The 25,523-nt window shown below is 36.8% G+C and overlaps 3 protein-coding genes across 3 annotated transcripts; 2 read left to right on the forward strand and 1 right to left on the reverse strand.

The window, feature by feature from the left end:
• The first annotated feature begins 1,309 nt into the window (after positions 1-1,309).
• Positions 1,310-6,550, forward strand: fbxw9 (F-box and WD repeat domain containing 9). The gene is made up of 7 exons (XM_054607861.1): positions 1,310-1,739; positions 1,829-1,976; positions 3,462-4,482; positions 4,676-4,824; positions 4,933-5,136; positions 5,219-5,284; positions 5,628-6,550. The coding sequence occupies exons 1-7, from the start codon at positions 1,618-1,620 to the stop codon at positions 5,700-5,702; spliced, it is 1,785 nt and encodes a 594-aa protein (XP_054463836.1). The 5' UTR covers positions 1,310-1,617; the 3' UTR covers positions 5,703-6,550.
• Positions 6,551-7,280: 730 nt separating this feature from the next.
• LOC129098973 (guanine nucleotide-binding protein G(I)/G(S)/G(O) subunit gamma-7-like) lies at positions 7,281-7,735 on the reverse strand. The gene is made up of 2 exons (XM_054608118.1): positions 7,643-7,735; positions 7,281-7,406 (listed from the first exon to the last, which is right to left on the reverse strand). The coding sequence occupies exons 1-2, from the start codon at positions 7,733-7,735 to the stop codon at positions 7,281-7,283; spliced, it is 219 nt and encodes a 72-aa protein (XP_054464093.1).
• Positions 7,736-9,294: 1,559 nt separating this feature from the next.
• dhps (deoxyhypusine synthase) lies at positions 9,295-16,140 on the forward strand. The gene is made up of 10 exons (XM_054607674.1): positions 9,295-9,401; positions 10,240-10,439; positions 10,552-10,713; positions 10,797-10,918; positions 11,607-11,703; positions 12,168-12,254; positions 12,533-12,638; positions 12,731-12,834; positions 13,377-13,502; positions 14,224-16,140. The coding sequence occupies exons 2-10, from the start codon at positions 10,245-10,247 to the stop codon at positions 14,317-14,319; spliced, it is 1,095 nt and encodes a 364-aa protein (XP_054463649.1). The 5' UTR covers positions 9,295-9,401; positions 10,240-10,244; the 3' UTR covers positions 14,320-16,140.
• Positions 16,141-25,523: the final 9,383 nt, after the last annotated feature.

Here is a 25,523-nt window from a genome sequence, read left to right on the forward strand (position 1 = left end):
GTTATTTACTCTGTATATTTTAATAATAAACATTCACCATTCTTTGTTGCATTCTCTTTTTTAACATGTTCCGTGTAAGGATTTTAAGTGGAAGCACATTTAATTTACTCCTTACATGGTGACTGTTCTTGTGATTATAACAGAGGTGACTTGGATTTAATGGAAGGAAGAGGAATGCAAATTAACCCAGAAAAAAGAAAACTTTTAAAATGTGATCAGTGCTGGAAAAGACAGGCATCCAGTTCAGTGAAAATGTTCGCTTTGTCAACCAAAAACTGGCCACTGTTGAGAAATTATTCTCACTTGGAAGTTCTTTGGTGAAAGGTGCACGGACTGAACAACATGAGACAATATACAGTATATCTGCAAAGTCACAGGTAACATAACTACCTTCATGAAAGAGACCAGATCATTGTAGATTTTTGCTAAATGAATCATATTTCCAATGAGAGGACGCATAGCCGAACACCACATGCATTGCCATATTTGCATTTTGGACTCTGCTGTTGTACCGAGACAAAAATGTGTTATGTGCAGATAATCGCCTTTCTTTATGGAGGTAAACCTGTCCATATGTGTTAAACCTGTCCATATGTGATAAACCTGTCCATATGTGTTAAACCTGTCCATATGTGTTAAACCTGTCCATATGTGTTAAACCTGTCCATATGTGTTGCTGCGACTGTGTATTTGTTTGGTTATTGACACATCTCCATCATCGCCAGCTTAAGTTTTTAATTGAAGTGACATCAGTTTGATAAACCTACTACCACTAAACCTGTGGTAGTTTGTGATATTAGGTATCACATGCTAAGATTAAAGTTATGTTCTAGTCAATTCTAGATTTGTTAAATAATCAGTGGCCCAATAGATTCTTTATTAAAATGCAATTAATCCATTACATTTCATTAAAAGAACAATCTCTGTGTGCAGCAAATGCAGAGATTATGTTTGACAAACCTAATTTTTGCAACAAAACATCAATCAAATAAACAAAAACAACTGTGTGTGTGTGTGTGTGTGAGATATTAAGCCTGTGTTCAATTTAAAAAGACAACCACAATAAATATAATTTTTAACAAAAATATAATTTTACAATAAAAATATAATTTTACAATAAAAATATAATTTTACAATAAAAATATAATTTTACAATAAAAAGGGTAATATTCCTCATTATTAATATTTAACCGTAACCATGGAAACACGTATCCACGGGAGCCGCGTTTATTTGACACCAAACCGGAACCGGAAATGGTATTCATAATATTTTCAACTTCGGCCAGGAGTCCGCTTTGATAACAATTAATATATTCCTACATTACATTTTATTGTAGTATTATTTCGGCTTATTAAAATAATTTTAAGGAAATGTAGTTATTATTTTTTGTTACACTGACGGCTTGTTGACTTCCGGTTAGCCTGACTAGCCTGTTAGCTACATGAAGCTAACCGGCTCTCACAGCTGATCCGCTGGTTAAAGTTGGTCTTTTTCTCTCTTTCTGTGTTTTATTTTATTATCTTATTATTCTCACATGTTGCAGATAACGTTACAGACAACAAACGAAACATTAAAGTAGTTTATTCACGGCTTGACTGGGAGGAGAGAAGGTGAGGATGTCTGAGGTGAGGGTGAGCCTCAAGGACCCGGAAGTGGGGTCACGTGGGGTCCAAGGTGGACCATGTGCTGACCCCCTGAAGCCTCCCAGTGTTCAGGCTCCTGGGCCTGAGCTGCAGGGGTGAGACTGTCCTCCACACCCACCTGGATGTCCTTTCTCATATTATAGGATATTATATTAATATGTATTTATGTGTTTATCTCTTCCAGTCTGGTGCCTGCTGGTCCCCCATCCTCTGCAGACATCAGCCCCTCTCCCTCTGCTGAAGCCAGTGGCCTGCTGTCGTTACCGTGGGAGATGGTAACGCACATCGCCTCACACCTTCCTGCTCAGTGTGTCATCACTGTGCTGCCAAAGGTCAGTTTTAAGGACTTTATTTTGGCCCATCACCTCCATAAAAGTACTTTGAAGATGACTTGTTGGCTAATGACTGTGGTGGAAATTCCAATACAATTTCCTATACTAATACACATTTTATACTAATACTATCTATGTTCCGAGATGAGTCTCAATGAACGTTGAAATAATGATCAAATAACAAATGAATGTCCTTGCGGTATTTTATTTCTTTGCATGAAAGAGCCAGAAGTTTACAGAGTCACCGGGAGCCTGCAAAGTACTGAACTCTTGAGTAAGGCTGCTCACCTCTGGTATATATGGGAGCCGGGGTGGCCAGGCTCAGTTCTGAGTTAGCATCTCCTGACAATGAATGTGTAATGGAGGGTACCCAAAAGGTGGGTATGAGTCTCAGGTAGGACAGAGGTGGGAGAAGGCCAAGGGGTGGGGGTATGAATGACAAAGAGGTGAAGGGCCATGAGGAGCAGGGAGGGGGATGGAGGGTACCCAAAAGGTGGGTATGAGTCTCAGGTAGGGAGGAAGGACAGAGGTGGGAGAAGGCCAAGGGGTGGGGGTATGAATGACACCTTCCATTCCATCTTCCGTTACCGCTTATCCAGTTAAGGGTCGCGGGGGTGCTGGAGCCGATCCCAGCTGTCAATGGGTGAAGGCAGGGTACACCTGGACAGGTCTCCAGCCTATCACAGGGCTGACATATAGAGACAGACAACCACTCTCACATTCACACCTATACCTCAGAGTCATCAATTAACCTAACCTGCATGTCTTTGGACTGTGGGAGGAAGCCGGAGAACCCGGAGAGAACCCACGCTGACACGGGGAGAACATGCAAACTCCACACAGAAGGTTGTCTGGCCCGGGATTTGAACCCGGGCCCCTCTTGCTGTGAGGCGACAGTGCTAACCACTACACCACCGTGCAGCCGGGGATAACACCTTCCCACAGTGTAATACTATCATACAAAACCTTTACACTATATACTTCCAACATACACTAATATATTTTCCATTACATGACATATCATTCTTTGTTTCACTGTATATTCCCCCAAAATACTCTCCCAATAAAGGTTAGGCATTCACTTTTTGTTCTTTAGGTCGAACACAAAAAAAGCAAGTATAGATTTCCATAATGTACATGTATTATTTAAAGCTGCCCTGTGGAGTTTTATTGAAAACATACTCGACATGCATTGTGTTTATCCTTGAGAGTTAATTCAGTTGAGCCGTTTAAAGACCTTTTTTTAATCCTGCATTGTTTACATTAATGTTCATTAGCAAGTTGTATCTTCTTGCCTATTTCTTTGTGTTTTTGCTGGCACATTTAGATTAATGGATGGAAAGTGTGAAACAATTGGCAGGAATGTGCCTCTTTTTTTCATGCGTGTCCTAGAGCTCACTAGATGTCAGATACTCCACAGGGAACCTTTGACTTCATCAGTCTAGCAGATATTGGACATTCTCCCTCTTCCTTCTCTTTTTTTAGGTCTGTCATGCATTGGGTAATGTGAGTAAGGACAACACCGCTTGGCAGCTCCGGGCACACAGACTGATGGGAAAACGAACTGGCTTCCCAGTGGGGCCAAAGGAGGACTTTGACTGGCCGTCTGCTTGCCTGGAGATGGAGCAGCTGATAACCTGCTGGACAGGCCAAGCTCAACTTGTGGCGAAACAGACCCAAGAGGACGAGGCAAGGGAACAAGTGAGACTGCAGCAAAGGGCGGAGCAGGACGAGGAGCCAGCTGCAGAAGGACAGGAAGATGGTGGAGAGGATGAGGTAGAAGGGGTGGGAGTGGAAGCGCAGGAGGTTGCGTATGGCGTTGATGAAGGAATGGAGGTGGCAATGGAAGGTGATGATGATGAAATACAGCCAATAGTAGGTGGGGACCAACTGGCGAGACTAAGAGAGGAGTTGGAAGAAAGACCTGAAGATGATGCAGCAGCACTAATGGAAGAAGAAAGGGACCACAGGATGGTGTTTGGGGCTAACGATGGGCAAGACGGTGCTCGTAATCAGCAAGAGGACATGGCAGACCCGAGGAATCTGGGTAATGGAAGACCAGTAGTGATGGAGCAACGTCAACCCCTCAGAAGTCCTAGCCCACCCCCAGCGCTGGAGTGCATCACCCTTCATTCAGACCACATTGCCCCGGTCAACTCAGTCCTCCTTGTCGGGGGCGAGGGGGCAGTCTGTGCCACGGGCTCCAGAGACTGGAATGTTAAACTGTGGGATCTACAGGCAGCATCCGGTGGCACGCTGCTGCACACATTGGGAGGGCGGGGTGACTTCAGCAGTCATCGGGGCTGGGTCTGGTGCCTGGCATCTCAGGGACCTCTGTTGGCTTCAGGTGGTTTCGACAGCACAGTGAGGCTGTGGGACCTACAGGCGGGGGGGGCAGTGAGAGGCCTGATCAGGTCTGGGGCTGCTGTCCACTGCTTGACCTTCCAGACGGATGTATTGCTGGCTGGTACATTCGACAAGAAGATCAGCATGTATGACCCCAGAGGTGAGGGGGAGTGAGTGTGAATAAAGTGCAAATAATCATTCATTTTGAAAATGTGATGAGAGGGCAGTGACACGAGACACCACCCTTAAATCCATACTCTCACACACTGTTACATTATTTCTTGATAGCAGTTTGCCAAATTTGGAAGACAAATCTCTTCTAAAGGTTTGTTCATGACATAATTTGTCTACAGCTGCTGAACCCCTGGTGAAAAGCCTCCGTCTCCATGGTAACGCTGTAATGTGCCTAGCTGCAGATGACAAATACATCATCTCTGGGAGTAAAGACTGCACTGTGGTGGTCTACGACCGAAGGGCAGCCAAGGGCTTGAAGAAACTTCGGGTAAACGCAAAACACACAAACACACATGTAGTTGTGTTTTTTTGTGTGCATTTGTGCTCAGACGCACCTGATACCGAGACTAACTCCAACCAAACCCTCCGTCTCTAGCTGAGCTCTTACCTGCTGTCCATGAGCTACAGTGGCTGTGAAGTTTGGGCGGGAGACAACACCGGCATGCTCCACTCCTTTTCCATGCAGGCGGGGACCTTAAAGCCTCTGTCCCAGTTTGATGTGGGACACACCGCCCTGGTCACCGGCATCCACAGGACCCCTGGAAGCCTCTACACCTGTTCATCGGATCGTACTGTCAAGGTAGGACGGGGGTCATTCCTTTTTACTTCGCCTGTTAAACTGAACAGTCTTCTTAAGTTGTGTTTTCTTGTCTGTACTGCAGGTACACATCCCTTCTGCTCCTCCAAGGACATTATGCACACTGCGTCACCAAGCTGGAGTTAACGGGGTTAGTGCTTTGTACCACCACGTATAGATAACTACAATGTGAAATTGTTTACCTTTTTTTTCTTACTTTTATTATAAAAAGATCCATTTTCATATAACAAGGAGAAAATCAGCTATTGGATCTTTTTGGGAAGGTGAAAAATGTCTTCACCATCAAAGAAATAATAACAGACATAGTAAAAAGTGAACTTAAGCATTAAGTCATTATTAGAACAGTATTAAATTACTGTTTGTTTTTTCTATGTTAATTATTTCAGACAGGCTCACTCTCATTTCTGAAATGTTTTCTCCCTGTGTCTCCACTTTACTCCACCATACTCCGCCTGTCTGCCTTCAACTGTCAGCTGAGTGTGGATGCTGGAATCCTGGTTGTAGCCCCCGGCGATGTCTGTGTGGATATCTGGAAGCCCAGAAAATGAAAGACCAAGACCTGAAGAATTGTGGAATTTACAACAAAAAAGGAAGCAGCTCTCTTTGCTTTGCAGGCTGTCCGTCTACGTCAAGACACACGTTTGTAGCAACGTAACAAATGAACAGAAGAAGGTTGAGCTGGAAATTAAGACAGTTGAGCCCTTTGTGGTACATATAGCAAAATGTTATTTGCTGCACTAACAAACACAAATGCTGTTGTATATATAATTATTACCAGTTGTTTAATTAAGCTGTGATGCAAAATTCATGGCGGAGGTATGTTTGGGAATACTAATCAGGTCAATCAGGCCCTCAAGCTTCATTCCTTGTTAGATCCTGTTGAGCTATTCCTCTATGAACAGAAAAAAAACATAATTTGTCTTATATCAAGAGACACTGTGTTTGAAGGAGGTTTAATTAATTCATAATTCTTCAAACTGTGTGGAAACTAGTTCATAGTATTTACATGCTGGCAAATCCACTGACCCCATTACAGCAACTGACATTGAACCAAAAGCTTTAGTTCGGTGGTTTGTTCAGTACTTGTATTGAAGCCCTCTGTGTAAATGTAAAGCTGTTTATTTGAACACTCCTCAGTGCTAATCAATAATACCCTTTTTCAGTAGCTATGTATGGTGTGTGAGAGTTTGTGTTTGTTTAAAAATATATAACTATTTAATTGCTTGGATGAATTTAACTATGATGCACCATACTTGACTGATGTGAATATTATAACACATTGAGAGACTTCTTCCACAGAAGAGGTCATTGAATGGCCTGAAGATCTGAGTTATTGTCTGGATGTGTTCGCTGCCCTGAGGGGAGGTAAGACTGAACAGCTCTGTGCTCAATGTTGGGAAAAGCTGCTATTAAAATTCCAAATTGTTTACTTGAGTCCGGAGTCACGTTGCTCATTTAATGCTTTATTATTGGAATGTACATAACATTTATTTCTACAATCAACACTTGAAATGATGAAGACACTAGCAAATGACAAGGTAGCACAAAATGTAAACCATACTTTTACCTCTTTACTTAAGATTTCATTAAACTAATTTTTTTTTTCTTTTTACAAAAAGTACCAAAACTCTGGCAACAAGGAAGATCTTGGGTAGATAATAATGGGAATAAATATGAAACAAAATTTAAATCATACCCCCTAAACTAAAAATAAATCTGGTTTGAATTGACATCAAACACTTTTACTAAGCTTGTTTACAAGATGTTTATCTATAGAGGGAACCATAAAGTGCATCTTTGGATGGATGGGAAAAACAACACTGAATGGAAATGCTTTTGACTCTTTCAGCCCATAAATAATTCATAAACAGTTACTGATTGGTTTGGGATACACTCAAACAAACTAAAAACTAAAATCAGACCTTTTAAGAGACAAAATTGATTCTGTAATGTTGTAAAGAAGCAGCGTGAAATAAAACCTTTAAGTGGAAAAAAAGAGAAACTTTATACAAAGGTCCTCATATCCAGAAGATGAATTGCCACTCCTGAAAGTTCATTTTGTACACGTTTGACAGTAGAGGATCTGCGGCTGTGCTGGTCCGTGTGCTCGGCTCTTCTCAGGACCGTCAGAGCAGCACACAGCTCTTCTTATCTTTGAAGGGATTGGACGAGGTAGCGATGCCGGTGATCAGAGGGTCATTGCGCCTGTGCTCCTGACAGTACCGGACCAGGTCTGCTGCAGTCAGCGAGATCTGCTGGGACAAAGGTGGACTGGATGGCATTTCACAGGATTTCCGACATTCCATTCATGATATAATAATGTCAATTTGTCATTAGATGTTAATAATAGAGATGTTAGGTGTGGCAGTACTCTATATTTTAGGAACTATGCAAATGCTCAAACAACTGATGTTATGTTTTGCAGATCAGGTATCCGGTGAAGCTATAGAATGCATGCAGTAAACAGATTAGTCAAATTCTTACATACCTTTATTCTCTCCATGCCTGCCTCCACCCGAAGTTGATCCACCAGTTTTTGAGCCTGTATAACACTGTTGCTGCTGCACACCTTCCCTGACATTGCCTTCAGTTTAAAGACTCAACAAAAAAACCTGCTCTCTGCACTCAATGTCTATCGAAACAAAAAGGAGAAGCAGTTATTGAAACAAATCCCAAAGAGTCAGCACGGGTTGTGCAGGAGTCTGAGAGGGAAACCTGCCTTCGCTTTCACCTTTGCACCCCATTTTATTCACTGTTGGGGGCAGTTCAAAGGCTCTGTGATATTAAAGGTCATACAGCACAGTGTTGGAAATGTCACAAACATCACACATTACTTCACACAGCCACCACTGATGAAGAGATGAATGGCTAAGGCATCATGTTATATGCTTCAGGTATGCTTTCTGCCTTCAAGCCACAACGTGTGTTTGCTTTTTACAAAAGGTGCAGCTGACTTGGCCAAAAAAACATGATGTTTACGCGATAACAGAAAGGTTTTCTTTCATAATTTCAAAAGAAAGAAAGAAATGTTATTTGGAATCTTTACTTATTTGGTTAAATGTGATTCCATTGTTGCATGCTACTGGAAATACTGTAATTTACTTGTACATTTAGCTGAAAAAGCTTCTGTTTGTAGTTACTATGTAGGGTGACATTTTACCTGCCAAGCACAAAATGAGCTTGTAAAATGCAGTGTTAAAGTTAAAGCTCTATAGAGACTCATTTGTTTTAGACTGTATTGTCCAGCTCAATAAAGCTCCTCACAATGAGTAATTTTATACTATATAGTTACATTACATTACATTACATTACAGTCATTTAGCAGAGACGCTTGTATTCAACATAGGTATTCAAGAGAACTACTAGTCACCAGAAGTCATAAGTGCATCTCCTTTCTTACACAAGCATCTTAAAGCATAAACCAGAGCAAAAGTACAGAAACAAACTAATATGAATACAATAAGTGCTCAGCGGAAGGCTCAGGGTGCAATACTATAACTATAATTATTCTGTCTGTATTTATAAGATTTTTCTCTTAGTTATTACAGAAACAAACTAACAGGAATACAATTTTTTTCTTACTTAATTATTTAAAATACTTGTTTGTTTTTTCTACTATGTCTCTTGTTTGCACTATATCTATAAAGGATATATAAACTACATTACATTACATTACAGTCATTTAGCGACTTACAATAAGTGTATTCAACATAGGTATTCAAGAGAACGACTAGTCACCAGAAGTCATAAGTGCATCTCCTTTCTTAAACAAGCATCTAAAAGCATAAACCAGAGCAAAAGTACAGTTAGTTAAAATGTTAAAATGTTAACTACAATCATTTACTCCATATAAAAAGTAAAAACTAAGTTGAAATATAGAAATGCATTCACCTTTAATGGAGTAAGTCAATAGTTGTAATAAAAGGTTTTATTCAAGTAAAAAGGTAAAAAAAAAAAGTCAAATTATAATTTAAATGTTTAATAAATAAACTACTAAATTAAATCAATACAATAATTAGAAGAAAACACAAACTGTTTATGAGTAAAAATAGAATGTGTAAAGTTTGACTATTTGGGAATTGTGCAGAAATGCAGTTTGGTCCCGTTTGTCCCTTCGCGCTCTCCGTAGTGAGATGTTTTTAGCAGAGCAGGCGCATGTGTTGTTGACAGGAAGTCCTCACGTCCTTCTTCTGTCCGGGGACAGCAGACTAACTCACTGCCACCCTCAGCACCACACGTCTCTGCAGGTTTATATGCACTTATATTCATTATATAGATGTTTATATGTATAAAGACAGCAGCTAGCAGTTAGCTCCAATGCTAGCTCACAACACTCCACATGCCTGAATGGAGGGTTAATGAGGGTTCAGTTTCTCAGACCTTTGCATGGAATAATATGAAAATGTGTTTCCAGCTTGACATTACTGGTTATTGTATGTTAATATAGTAAAATAAAAATATATATTTTAAGCTTATTTCAAATGAAATCTATTGAACAAAGTGATTAGTTTTCTTAAACCTCAGTTTAACTTCTGCAAACTCTGCTTAAAAGAAATGTTTGTGTCAGGTAAGTGCTCACCAACCTGCATCTGCATGGAAAGATAAACTCAGACTGAAAGATAAACCTCAAAGATAAACTCAGACTGAAAGATAAACCTCAAAGATAAACTCAGACTGACATTATAAACCTCAAAGATAAACTCAGACTGACAATAAACCTCAAAGATAAACTCAGACTGACATAACTGGATTTTGATGGACGTGTTCCAGCTGTAAAATCAAACCTGATCCATTAAAACACACTGCATGCTTCTCTAAATCCTCTTTATTGATTAGAGCCCGATCGAAGCTCCTCATTCAGGATATTTTGTGAAAATGTTTTATGATGTATTAATAATTTCCCTTTTCCCCCAGATGTTCAAACATCTGGTACATGTCGCTCAGGCAGCTTGGAAGCTCAGTCGGGGCTCAGTTCTTCTGTATCAGTCAAAGCAGACTGATTTCATCCATTCTTACTTGCTCACGGCTCTTCTAGGCATTTGTTATGATAACCACATAACTATCATGTTTATTTTGCTTTCGCAGTAAAGATGGCAGACCATGCGCCTTCTGTTGCCATGGAGGCCGTCCTCAAGCCAAGTTGCGACCTCCCGGAGGACATGCCGAAGATCAGAGGCTACGACTTCAACCAGGGTGTAGATCTGCAGGCTGTGCTGAAGTCCTACATCACCACGGGCTTCCAGGCCAGCAGCTTGGGTTTGGCTATCCAGGAGATCAACCTCATGGTGAGAGGAGCTGCTGACCCTGATGATACATTCTACATATTCAGTAGCCTATGATCAGTCTATGATCATTAATAATGCTGAACATTGTTGTCTACTGACTCCACACCCACAGATAGAGAAGCGTCTGGAGCCGGTGGAGGAGGATGAAGGGAAAGAGTGGAAAGAGTCGGATGAACAACGCAAGTCGGGCTGCACCATCTTCTTGGGTTACACCTCAAACCTCATCAGCTCCGGAGTCAGAGAGAGCATCCGCTACCTTGTGGAGCACAAAATGGTACAAATAAATCTAGTTACATCCCATCAACCACTTCAACAGGGAGACTGGTGTATCAGAGTCTGTGTTGTCTTCTGTCTTAGGTGGACGTGATTGTGAGCACAGCTGGAGGCATCGAGGAGGATCTAATCAAGTGTCTGGCTCACACATACTTGGGAGAGTTCAGTTTGTCTGGAAAGGAGCTCCGCCTGAGGGGCATCAACAGGTTGGCAACTTCTGATTCAATGCTCCTCTCACATTCACATCCTCAGAGTGATGCTGTTTAAGGATCATTTATTGTCATTCTGCAACACAGGCCTGCTGATGAAACAAAAGAAAAAACATGACAAAAAAACAAAAACAAAACAGTGGTGCAATCCTGCATTATTTTGAATTTCCATCAGGAGGAATGTTTACAGTAGCAACAGAAACATTAGTGAATTTTTTGGTCCGATAAAATGTCTGGCATCTTAACAACGACAATTTTATATCAGTGAAACATTGTCCACTAACTTTGACTATGTAGGAGCACCGATCATCATCGACGTAAACAAACCCATACTACCAACGTATTTAGTATGCCAGAAAAATATATAGTATGTCAAATGCAGAATTCCAAAAATACCAGGATGTCCTACTGCATCCAGTCGCAATTTTTAATATGCAAGCCAGCATGTTTTTCTGTTTTTTTCAGACCCATAATCCTTAGCGCAGCAGATATATGAATAAAAGTGACGATGTTCAAAGTGCAATATTATGACAAAGTAGTATGTCCTGAATGAATGCATACTGCATGCAACAGTACGTACTTAAAGTCAAAATAAGGATGTGATTTAGAACGTTTAGATTCATTTAAATGGTCCAATTGTTAATCTCTTCCTCTCTCACTCCTCCTCTGTGCTTGCTGGATGTAGAATAGGGAATCTGTTGGTGCCAAATGACAACTACTGTAAGTTTGAAGACTGGGTGGTACCCATCCTAGACCAGATGTTGTTGGAGCAGAACACAGAGGTGAGTGTCTCATATGAGTGGGGCCGTCTTCGATCAAAGGAATTCTTAGACGACCAACATTTGTACGGTTTTGTCAACTAATTGATTAGCTGATTTAATTGACCGATCTCTAAACTTTCTTTACAAAGAATCACACAAAAGCACTGCTTTAAATGTTGTGTTTATTAGATGTGCTCATTAGTTTCATAAGAAAGGAAAAACGACGGATTAGTCGACTAAGAGGGGGAAGCCCTACTTTTTATAAACATAAACACATGTCATATACATTCAGATATACATGAAATTCTGACCCATCCTAAGAATTAGGAGCATTACTTATCAGCATATTGATTGTCTATTACACAGTTGTATGAATTAGCAGTACTTGTTAGTCTGATGTTCTCACATAAAACATGTTTTCCACAAAGTTGTGGATGATGCAAACTCTGCTTTTATCACGTAACATTTTACATTTCTTATTGCAGGGCACCCGTTGGACTCCCTCCAAAATGATCCATCGGCTTGGCAAGGAGATCAATAATACTGATTCTGTCTACTACTGGGCCTACAAGGTAAGTCGGCTGTACTTTTATAGTGCTTTTCTAGTCTTTCGACCTCTCAAAGGTGAATGCTTGTTTACATTAGTAATGTATTATATCATAAGGGACCCCAAAAGTCATGACACAAAATGTCATTGTTTTAAATGTTGCTCATCATTTCACTATAAAACCATCATGAAACTGTTAATTGGACCTTTTGCTCACATCTTCCAGCTTCCCCGACTCTGTTGAGTTTGTACGTACAGTGTGTTAAATGTCATTAAATGTGCTTTATTCTTTTTTTGTTTCAGAATAACATTCCAGTGTTCAGTCCTGCTCTGACGGACGGCTCTCTGGGTGACATGCTCTACTTCCACTCCTTTAAGAACCCCGGCCTGGTCTTGGACATAGTGGAAGGTAAAAGCAGGACCGCTGCTGCAGAACATGATTCACCACATCTGTCTCTGTGATATCCGTTGGTCAGATCATGAATGTGGACTTTATTCCAGATATTCGTAGGATAAACAGCCAGGCGGTGTTTGCCAAAAGGACGGGGATGATCATCCTGGGCGGAGGGCTGATCAAACACCACATATGCAATGCTAATCTTATGGTAACTACCTGATCTTTATTTCATTCTTACTAGTACTCATCATGACATCAGCTTTTATTTACAATTCTGCAATAAATGTATAAAATAATTTTGAGGAACTTTTTTATACTATTTCCATTTAATGCTCCTTCATACTTCTATTCGACTACAGTTCAGATTCAAATACTGTATTATTAACTATTTCAAATAAATAATAATGATCTTTATAATTACTTTCCACATTACGATTTTACATGATCATTTATATCCTGTGTTTATAAGATAAGATGCATTCTTACAGATTAAAACTAACCGTAAGTAACAGTAGGAGTTAAAATGAGTTCATCGTCCAACTACTGCTATTTTTACACAAGTAAAGTATCGTAATACCTCTTCCTTTACTGATGGCTGTGGACATTTTGTGGGAAATTTTGCCAAACTACGATACAGTTTAGGAAAATATTGTTGTCTACTCTAGATTTATTAAAGTTGGATAGTACTCTTTGGTTATAGACGGACTCAACCTGGTTCTGAAAAACTGCCCCTCCTCTGTCTCCTTGCAGAGGAATGGAGCTGACCATGCGGTTTTTGTGAACACGGGTCAGGAGTTTGACGGCTCCGACTCTGGAGCCAGACCTGACGAGGCCATATCCTGGGGCAAGATTAAAACAGATGCCAAACCTGTGAAGGTACCGATATTTATACACTGAATATAAGCCTTAATCAGACCAACATAAGGTTCCATTTATTACAATTTTATCCTCAGATATGTTTCTCTTATTATTAAAGTTATATTTCCAACATGCCTTTTTGCAGCACCTTGTTACAGCACAAACATTAACGCTTACTGTTGATTTTTGAGTTAAAAAATCGTATCTAATCTTATAAAACGCACAGTGATACTTGACAGCATTTTTCCAGTGTGACTGATTTGAAAACTACTCTACTAAACCACAGTTTGGTCCAGATATATGTCAGTAGCTGTTCATATATCACACGTTAAAAATAGGCATAGAATCTATGATGACTATCAATGACTAGTGGCATTTACCTCCATTCAGATACAACGTGCAGCTGACAGAAGGCTTTTTATTTGGGGCCTTAATTTGACATTGTTTTCTATTTGAATACATTTTAAGAAGGGACATTTTCCCTCCTCGGAAACCATTTTCCAGGTAAATAGGATGAGCAATAGTTAACTGGATGGACCCTTGAAGCTGGAAAGAAAAAGGATGTTTCTAACACGTTTGGCCTCAAGGTGGCAGTGTTTTCAAAGTGTTCAATCCAAGCGCATAGTGTGGCATCAAAGCAGCGATACATAAATGTGAAAAGACGAGACTGGAATCAGTTTGGTGTAATAAGCTTAACAAACACAAGATTACAGAGAACTGCTACGCTCTTTGTCCCCAGGTGTATGCGGATGCCTCGTTAGTCTTCCCTCTGATTGTGGCCCAGACCTTCGCTCTCCACGCCGACAAGCTGACTGCCGGCAAGAAAACCGATTAAAAGGTTGCCCCCGGTTAAATGCTCTGTTAGAGACAACCTGCTTTGTTCCTCTGGCTCTTCCCTTGTTGGACCGATAGCAGATATATAAGTTCGATCTTCTAAACCTTTATATTTAAAATACATGATTAAGATTTAGCAACTTTGGGAAGCAGCGTTACGTCCAATTCTGCAATTGAAAACCTTTTTTTAATGGGAGTCGGTGGTGAGGGTTTCCTGTTGTAATGCTTTCCATAAGGATATTTACTTTTCTCTCTATTTAGATGCTATTGCATGTACCAAAGAGACTGTAGAATGCATCGTGTTTTAGCCGAGTGTGTGTGAGTATGAGAGAGAGAATAGACACACACTCATCAGGGGATTTTATTTAAAAGCTGTTTATTTCAGACTAGCTGTGGCATGGCAGACCATCACAACACATGTATATAACTTATTACTTCTCAGTTTTATCTTATTGTCACAGGATGGAAGACGTGTCTGTACAACATAATACATCATAAATTAATTATTTCTTATTATTACAAACAGTCTTTGTGTAGGAGGTCTGTGTGAGAGAGCCACAAGGGGTTCAGCATGTGACACTAATGTTCACATGACTGTGATTGTGATCTTTGTTGTATAAAGGGACATTAAAAAAAACGCACAAGAGCACACAAGACATAAGTGAACATCTATAATGAAATATTATATTTTGACTATCAAAGTAAGTTTGATACTCGGCTGCATTTGGAGGATACAAACTCTGAAACGTGTTGCTGTTGTTGACCTCTTTATTAGGTACACTTGTTCAATGAATTGCAGTTACAAAAAAACAGCTCTGCCTTATATTCTACCTTTTACAATATTATTTAATGTTCAGTCTTTGGTGACCTTGGAAAAGCATACATTAAACAACATGTTTATTAGCTCATGTTTATTAAAGGTGGTGTTTTTAGTTACATTTTAGGGTGCAGAATATTCGGAATACCTCTGAATTTAATGCAGTCTGTGAGCTCAATGCTAAACCATATAATTTACACACATTTAACAACTCTTTGACAACAAAACCAAAACATTAATGGCATCATAAAAGCAGACTTCATGCCAGAACACATAAAGTGGAGCGTGTATTTATCAATTTTACAAGCCTTAAAAGTTACAACCTGTTTTCTTTGTAAAGGAGAGACTCAAACATCCTTCTGTAAACTCTGTTTCAGCCTCCAACCTTTTTAAAATGTCTCCTCTCAATAAACAAAAGAACAGAACTCTGTTGCTCGAGCAAAAGTTTGACAAAGTGGGATGAAAAACAAAGCTGTAAGCATCTCATTCACATGTTAAGATGGTGGCAGAGTTGCTCACCCACACAACCACATGGAGGCGAATGCTGCTTCAGTGATGTCTGGTGAGACCCCCCCCTCCCCAGGGGGCTTGTAAGAGCATCAACACTGCTGCATGTGCGGTTATTGCTCTCTCAGTAGACGGGACTCTCAGCTCCTGCTCTATCTGCTTTCTTCAGCAGAATCTAAATGCATAATGTAGTATAATGGTGACGCCATTTCCCCTCACAATACATCAGGCTGCTATTGTGGGAGTGGATGTTTCCTCTGGCTAATCACTGCTCCCATATCCTTTACACACTGTTACATTTTCAACCCAGTTATATTTGGAATGGAAATGTGGGTAGCTTTTGTGTGAAATGTGTTTATAATATATTCACGTTTCTCATAAAGTTGTTTAAAGTGTCCTTTTTTTATTTAATGTTTTTGTGGGAATGGTGACCTTTTCTCCTTTGGAAACAGAGAAGTGGAATTGGAACTGGGATAAGGTCAACCTTCCCAAAACCACAGCCCCATGTGTCACACACACACACACACACACACACACACACACACACACACACACACACACACACACACACACACACACACACACACACACACACACACACACACACACACACTTGGGCGTTCCTGTCTTGGTACAAACTGCTTTTCCATTCAGTCCGTCTATCATTTCCTATTGGCGGTGGCGCTGTGTTTACCCAGGGCTTGACAGATTTCTTTAAAAAAAAAAGGCAATGATGTATGGATTCTCAGCACTATAGAAACATATGTTTGCTCTCTGCTAAATGGAAATATACAGAGAGGGCTGAAAGGATTTAGTGTGTGTGTGTGTGTGTGTGTGTGTGTGTGTGTGTGTGTGTGTGTGTGTGTGTGTGTGTGTGTGTGTGTGTGTGTGTGTGTGTGTGTGTGTGTGTGTGTGTGTGTGTGTGTGTGTGTGTGTGTGTGTGTGTGTGAGAGCTGTAGTCACGCTATGATAACATTGTGTGGCGTCTGCACAGAGCAGACAGTGTTTGCCCCCTCCTCCTCTGCAGAACAATCAGAACACTGTGTGATGAGCAGGACCACAGCAGTTATAATGGCAATTATGTTTTCTCCCAGCCAGATTGGCAGCTTTTCTTTTATGGATAGAGATAGATTGGGAGGAAGAAGGAGAAGAAAAAGAAAAAGGCAGAGACAGAGAGGGCGCTGACCTGCTGCACAGCTGCAGGGTGGGGTGAATCTGTGACGGGTGGAGGGACTAGAAAGGAAATACACAATGGATAGATTTTTGCACATTTGCATGTCTATCAAACTTAAGTGTGTATGCAAGGCCGTAATGTCCACTGAGGATAGGTGGGGACATGCACACCTTTTTCTGCTCATATTGTTTCAAGATTCTTATTTCCGGTGATGTCATAATGTCCAGTCACTATATTCCAGATCATAGAAAAGAAGTGCAAAGGAATGAAAAAACACGTGGCCATGACATGGACTCTCTGCTTTCAACCAAGAAATGTACCATTGTTGAACTCTTAACTATCAGTCAGGATGAAACCTGAATTTCCTGCTCACTATTGCGTAAACTATGATTGTGTGATTATAGTGAATAAGCGAATAAGAGCGTGATTTAAGACAAAGGCAAGTTTGTTGGGGCTGTGTGCCTCGTTGAAATAATTCCATCCAGATCCGGAGCTGCAATAAAAATATAAAAATAAATGAAATCTTTATTTCCGTGGTTGATGTTCTCTTAAAAATACGCTCAAAGTAAACTGCAGTGATTATCGGCTTTTATTAGGCATTCAATTGTTTTTATCTTTTATCATAAAAAGTTTAACATAAAAGAACAAAAAGCAGTCTAAAATAATTTCACAAAACTAAAATCAAACAAAGAATTAACCGTTCAGTAACAGAAAAAGTGCATTTAAATTGTTTTAATAAAAGCATAACATGGACACAATTATTTGAAGAAGTGTTAGTGCTCCAAGAATAAAAATAATTAATTAATAATTAAAAATAAAAAATGCTCATAAATGTTTTAATTAATAATTAAAACAAAAAAATGCTCATAAATGTTTTAATTAATAATTAAAAACAAAACAATGCTCATAAATGTTTTAATTAATAATTAAAACAAAAAATGCTATAAATGTTTTAATTAATAATTAAAACAAAAAAATGCTCATAAATGTTTTAATTAATAATAAAAACAAAAAAATGCTCATAAATGTTTTAATTAATAAATAAAACAAAAAATGCTCATAAATGTTTTAATTAATAATTAAAACAAAAAAAATATAATAAATGTTTTAATTAATAATTAAAACAAAAAAATGCTCATAAATGTTTTAAATAAATGTTTTAATTAATAATTAAAACAAAAAAATTTCATAAATGTTTTAATTAATAAAACAAAAAAATGCTCATAAATGTTTTAATTAATAATTAAAACAAAAAAAACAAATAAATGTTTTAATTATAATATAAAAAAAAAAATGCTCATAAATGTTTTAATTAATAATTAAAACAAAAAAATGCTCATAAATGTTTTAATTAATAATTAAAACAAAAAAATGCTCATAAATGTTTTAATTAATAATTAAAACAAAAAAATGCTCATAAATGTTTTTTTTAATGTTTTAATTAATAATAAAAACAAAAAAAAAATGTTTTAATTAATAATAAATGTTTTAATTAATAATTAAAACAAAAAAATGCTCATAAATGTTTTAATTAATAATTAAAACAAAAAAAATATAATGTTTTAATTAATAATTAAAACAAAAAAATGCTCATAAATGTTTTAATTAATAATTAAAAGAAAAAATGCTCATAAATGTTTTAATTAAATGTTTTAATTAATAATAAAAAAAAAATGCTCATAAATGTTTTAATTAATAATTAAAACAAAAAAATGCTCTTAAATGTTTTAATTAATAATTGTTTTAATAAATTTAATTAAAACAAAAAAATGCTCATAAATGTTTTAATTAATAATTAAAACAAAAAAATGCTCATAAATGTTTTAATTAATAATTAAAACAAAAAAATCATAAATGTTTTAATTTAAATAAATAAATGTTTTAATAATTAAAAAAAAAAAATGCTCATAAATGTTTTAATTAATAATTAAAACAAAAAAATGCTCATAAATGTTTTAATTAATAATTAAAACAAAAAATATATAATTAAATAAATAATGTAATTAAATAAAAAAAATGCTCATAAATGTTTTAATTAATAATTAAACAAAAAATATATAATTAAATAAATAATATAATCAAAACAAAGAAATGCTCATAAATGTTTTAATCAATAATTAAAACAAAAAAATGCTCATAAATGTTTTAATTAATAATTAAAACAAAAAATATATAATTAAATAAATAATATAATTAAATAAAGAAAAATACTCATAAATGTTTTAATTAATAATTAAAACAAAACAATGCTCATAAATGTTGTAATTCTTTTATTTTTCTACTTCATTGTGTGAAACCAAACCTACACCTTGGCTCCTCCTCCTCCTCTGTTTACCTGTTATGTTACCATGGGAACGCCCACCCCGGAAGCCCATTGGCCGACGTGCAGAGGTAGCTGCAGGTGAGGTGAGTGCGTGGGTGTAACGGGGGCAAACATTGAGACGTGGAGGTAAAACAACGGGGCAGTAAATGTACAGGAGGCGGTTTCCTCAGAAACAGGAAGTCGCCATTGAAACCGTCCTCCTGTGACGCAGCCGGCTGATGACGCACATGTCGCCGTTGCTGCGGCAACCGCCCCCATCTGGAGGGGTGGGGGACAAACATCCGGGTGAATCTGTTCGCGGCCCTAATTGGTCGTTTAACCCCGAACGCGTTGTCGCTGGTCACCATGGTGACCGGTAAACAAAGAGGACGTCCGGTGACGTGAACGCACTTTATAAACCACGTGGTTCTGTTTATCTTGTATTTAACGTTAGATACAGTGGAGATTACTAACATTTATATTAATTATATATATTATATTATTTATTTAATTATATATATATTATATATATATATATATATATATATTATTATATACACATTAATTTATCTTGTATTTAACGTTAGATACATATTAGTATTTATATATATTATTATATAACATTTATATTATTTATTATTATATATATATTATATTATTTATTTATTATATATTTATATATATATTTATTTAATTATATATATTATTTATATATATTATATATTATATACATATATCTATTTTATCTTGTATTTAACGTTAGATACAGTAGAGATTACTAACATTTATATTAATTATATATATTATATTATTTATTTTATATATATATTATATATATATATATATATATATTATATATATTATTATATACACATCTGTTTATCTTGAATTTAACGTTAGATACAGTAGAGATTACTAACATTTATATTAATTATATATATTATATTATTTATTTAATTATATATATATTATATATATATATATATTTTATATATTATTATATACACATCTATTTATCTTGTATTTAACGTTAGATATAGTAGAGATTACTAACATTTATATTAATTATATATATTATATTATTTATTTAATTATATATATATATTATACATATTATATTATTTATTTAATTATATATATATTATATTATTTATTTAATTATATATATTATATATATTATTATATACACATCTATTTATCTTGTATTTAACGTTAGATACAGTAGAGATTACTAACATTTATATTAATTACATATATTATATTATTTATTTAATTATATATATATATATATATATATATTATATATATATATACATCAATTTATCTTGTATTTAACGTTAGATACAGTAGAGATTACTGACATTTATATTAATTATATATATATTATATATATATATATTATATATATTATTATGTACACATCTATTTATCTTGTATTCAACGTTAGATACAGCAGAGATTACTGATTTACATTTATATTAATTATATATATTATATTATTTATTTAATTATATATATATATATTATTATATACACATCTATTTATCTTGTATTTAACGTTAGATACAGTAGAGATTACTAAAATTTATATTAATTACATATATTATATTATTTATTTAATATATATATATATATATATTATTATATATTATTTATATTGTACATTTATTTATCTTGTATTAAACGTTGGATACAATTAAAAAATTTATTACATAAAAAATATTACATAAAAAATATTACATAAAAAATATTACATAAAAATATTAAAAATGTTTTACATAAAAAAATGCTACATGAAAAAATACGGATGTGGGGTTTTCATACAGTATCTAATTTATGTCTGTAATCCCAAAAAATTAATTATTCACATTATCAGTGATTTGCAGGCACATTGTTATATATATATTATTATATACACATCTATTTATCTTATATTTAATGTTGGATACAGAAAAAATATTACATAAAAAAATATTACATAAAAAAATACTACATAAAATAATACGGATGTGGGGTTTTCATACAGTATCTAAGTTATTCACATTATCATTGATTTGCAGGCACATACTTTCAATAAACAAGACACAAATACGAGCTTTAAGAAACACATTTATACACATTTATAGGCTCCTTTGTCATGTATTTTAAATTGCAGGCAGATTTATGCTTTTTTTTTTTATTTAAAAAATGAGAAGTCAGACTTATAGCTGAGTTTATATGCATGTAGGGTGAGGACAGTATAAAGCTGCACAACAGTGTAAAAAGTGTAAAAAGTTGCATCATTTTATATTGCAGCTAAAAGAAAAAGCTTCCGTCAGAAGAGATGAAAGAAAGATAGAATCATTTTCATATCTCTGTTCTGTTTAGAGGAAATGATTGATATGGTTTTCAGTATGTGTAATTATGTAAAATATGTTCTTACATGTCCTGACATTAACAAGATACTGATTTCCATGAATGAGTAAAGCGTTATGATAACATGGACACATCACATGCGACACTCCGGTGCATTCCTTTCAACTTCAGGGCACTATGCATAAAATAAATATCACACACAATATCAATAATGAGGCAATAAACATTGATTTTAATTAAATTTAGAATTTAATGTTATATTGAACCATTTTTGTAGGAAAAAGAAATATTTTTTCTTAGATATTTTTGTAATATGAATATATTTTCTATTTTATTCACTAGAATAGGTGTCCATTGGTAAAATTAAACTGGATCTTTATATGTTTAATTTAAGCATTATCTTGGTAGATAGATTTATATTTTTGTTTTATGAATGCAAGTTGTTTTATTATTTTACTTACTAGAATGAGTGTGCGTTGGCAACATGAAACTTGATATTTTTCTGTTGGTTTTCTTGTTTTTCTATCCATCTGTGTCATCTCTGAAAGATTTTCAGCTATGCAAATGTGTGGTAAAAGTGGACTGTGCAGAGTTCATGAGGGGTAAAAAGTTAATGTTGCAAAATTGTACTGTGACCAAACAAAAGCAACACACCGAGAAATTATATTTTTAACATTGAAAATGTAGGTCAAGAACGGGCATCCAGGTGACATGAGAGAATTCAGACTTTTGTTCCAGCCGAAAAACTAAATTCAGCTTATTGAATTGATGAACATGAGCTGATAGGAGGAAGGACGTTTGCTGGTGTAATCTCTGTCTGGAATGAAAACCAGCATTTGAGAAAGCTACAGGTGAAAAGTATTTGTTTTTCAATATATATATATTGTGTTTGTGTTTGTAAGATTTGTTTGTTAATTGAAAACATGTTTGAAAAAATGCAAGACACAAAGAGGATACTGCTTTTTCAAATAAGTTTAATTTGAATCAAACTTTATGCACACCATATCAAACAGCCATCATGTTTATTTATAATTTTGTTTGAAAAGCAAAGGAACATATGAAGAAACAGAAGTTTTGTTCCTCTTGTATTTAGTTTTGTACAACTATTGTAACAACAACAGACAAAAACACTGATAAAAATGTTGCAGCAGACCTTATCACATATTTATTTTATTACAAGCAAGCTATGCATTTCAACATCACTTTCACATTGAGTTTTGATTAAAGTAACATATATGGTTTCATGAAATTGAAGATATTAATGGTCCGTAAATGCAATAAGAGGTCAGGCATAAATCCAAGTGAAGTGTTTCATTACAGAATATGTAAGAGTTTGTGTTGAGGAAAATATGTTGCAACCAGGAATTCAGTGAGACAAATGACTTTAACAGGAACTAAAACGATGTTTCGTAATCATTGGTCATTTCAAAATACATTTATGAAATAAATCCACGTACACATCCAGATGTTAAAGCGATATCACAGGCCTATAGTGGTGTTAACGTGTGTGTGTGTGTGTGTGTGTGTGTGTGTGTGTGTGTGTGTGGGGAAAGGAGACCAGTCTCCTGTTCCTGCTGAACTGAGCCAGCCGACGTCACACACTGATTATCAGCACAGCAGGCACAGGAGACCGACCCAGCAGGGGGGAGGGGAGGAGACAGCGGAGACAGAGGTGACCGTACGCACACACACATATATAGAAAAGACAGACAAAGAGACACTGATGCTCATGCAGAAATCAACAGGTGGAGCTCAAACACAATATGAACTTACATAAAGTTACACACACACACACACGCACATTAAATGACGACATAAGCTGACATGTTGCTCGCCCGACAGGAACAGGAGCAGTCCTCGACGCTAATGAGGCAGCTGACATTTAGCAGACACGAACAAACTGAAGCTGCACAATTTCAGCTAATTGAACAGATTATGATCTTTTTACCAGAAGCTTATGGACAGTGATACCCGCTCCCGTTCAGCACAGCCCTCTTGACCACACCGCTCATACGTGAACCGAACACATTCTCTCCTCAGAGGTGATTAGGTTGTGAGTCTGGCTTTGGTGGGCCGACACAAAAAAAATCTAAGAGTCAAATTAAGCAAATGAGAAGCACAATGTTTTTGGCCCTTTTATGAACAGACTGATTTAAAAAGCAAGTGTGTTTAGATACACAATGTTCACATGTTAACTTGAGTTGAGCTGCACTATAAAGTCAAGTTTCCTTCCAAATTTAGCCCCAATTCTAACCAAATTTCCAGAAAATCTGCAAAAGAAAATTCAAATTCATGTTGTTTTTTATCCGCTACTGTCATGCAATAAATGAGGAGTTGTTCACATTGAGATAAAGAGCTAATAAGCAGCCATCAAACCATTGTAGAAGAAGAAGAGGGTGCAACAAGATGACCTTCTGAGTAAAGTGCCATAAACCTATAACGCATTAAATGAAAACATAACAAAATATCAATTTCAGGAAGGTGACAGTCTTTTCATTGATGCTCATAAAGACACGTAGATAGAGAAACAATTTTCTTTTATCAGTCTGTAGTCTGGTGTTGATGTGAAGAGCGGTGGTTTGATGCAGTCCGGCCCCTCCCTGACCTTTACTCCCCGCCCCCCCGAGGGCTGCAGCCCTGTGGCGGCAGAACTTAACCACTGTGAACATGGCACACACTCACTGCTCACATGTGGGTTAAGTCCTGCTGCCGCACAGCCAGGTCGGACGAGCATCTGTTCGTGACAGAGAGCTAGACCGGTGTGTTTGCATATGCAAATTAGAAATGCATGGGGTGTGGCTGTGTGTGAGTTAGCAAATGATTCGGTGTTTCTGAGAAAAGATGTTGCTTTCTTCCTGTCAGCCATTGGAAATCCCTGGCAATGTGATTCAGTCCTTTAGTCTCAAAAATCACTCTACCAGGAATTCCCCTGGCCATCAGAGACGGCTATCAGTTTGTGGTGAGAGGGAGACTTGAAAGCATGCATGAAAAAAAGAATAAACTCCATAATAAGGCCACCTCCATCATCGTCACCTCTGATACTTAATGTTAGAGGCCCTACCCCTCGTCTATTCCTCTGTGTGAAAGAGTGAATGATCACAGTAGTCCAATGTGCTACGTCTCGTAGGTCGTAGTCATTTCTCAGCCCTGTGCTGTACTGTATGTGCGTGGTTCGTCAACTCCCAGACTTCCCGTGGCCCCTTATAAAAATAGCTTTTCAATGACAGAATGGAGAATTAGGGTTAGAAGGAAGTGGCCAGTCAAGTGGCACTCCCTTTAAAGACGTTTCTGCGCCCGCTCTGTTCTACTTCTGTCCCTTTATCTGAGCCCCTTCTGTGGAAAGAGAAAAGGTCGGAGAGCACTGGGCCGTGTTTCCTTTTGCTGCTAAGCTACAGTTTAATCTCTTTAGAAAATCGGCAGGAATTTTCATGCTGAGTAAAGAAAACTGTATTTATATGCTAATGCTACTTATTACCGCCTGTTGAATGATACCTGATATCAACAAGCACATAGAATCATCACCCCTGGAGCAGCACTTATTACCCTGGATTCCTTTTTGTTGAAATGTACCTGTCTGGACAGGACATATTCAGATCCAGAATGAATGCTGTTTTGCCATCCTCTTCAGGTCTCTTTATTTTCAGCAGCATGAATAGTCCACCATGTACAAAGTATGAGTCAGTGGGACACTTCTGGGGAAACTCCAGAGTCTAAATTAGTTTTAGCCGGCTGTCTCATGTCACTGAGTTTCTGCTGCAGAGCTCTGCAAGGGGCGCAGGGAATTTAGGCGCTATCACATTGTTGTCAAAAACTAATCTGTTGGATTCAGGTCAGAGAGTTTGGAGAGAGCCTCCCAAAATACAAACAAAGTTGAATATTTTAAATACCGATCAACAAAGCAACTTGTATTCAAATCTTTAAACTGCAAGTCTAAAACTCAGCTCTGAACCTCAGTGGAGACGGTTTCTAGTTTCCTCCAGGCCAATGTTCCCTCTCTCAGTCTGTGGTCCAATCAACCAATAACACCAAATTATAACCGCCCAGAACACA

The sequence above is a fragment of the Anoplopoma fimbria genome, chromosome 11 (assembly GCF_027596085.1).
Source record: "Anoplopoma fimbria isolate UVic2021 breed Golden Eagle Sablefish chromosome 11, Afim_UVic_2022, whole genome shotgun sequence".
Taxonomy (NCBI): domain Eukaryota; kingdom Metazoa; phylum Chordata; class Actinopteri; order Perciformes; family Anoplopomatidae; genus Anoplopoma; species Anoplopoma fimbria.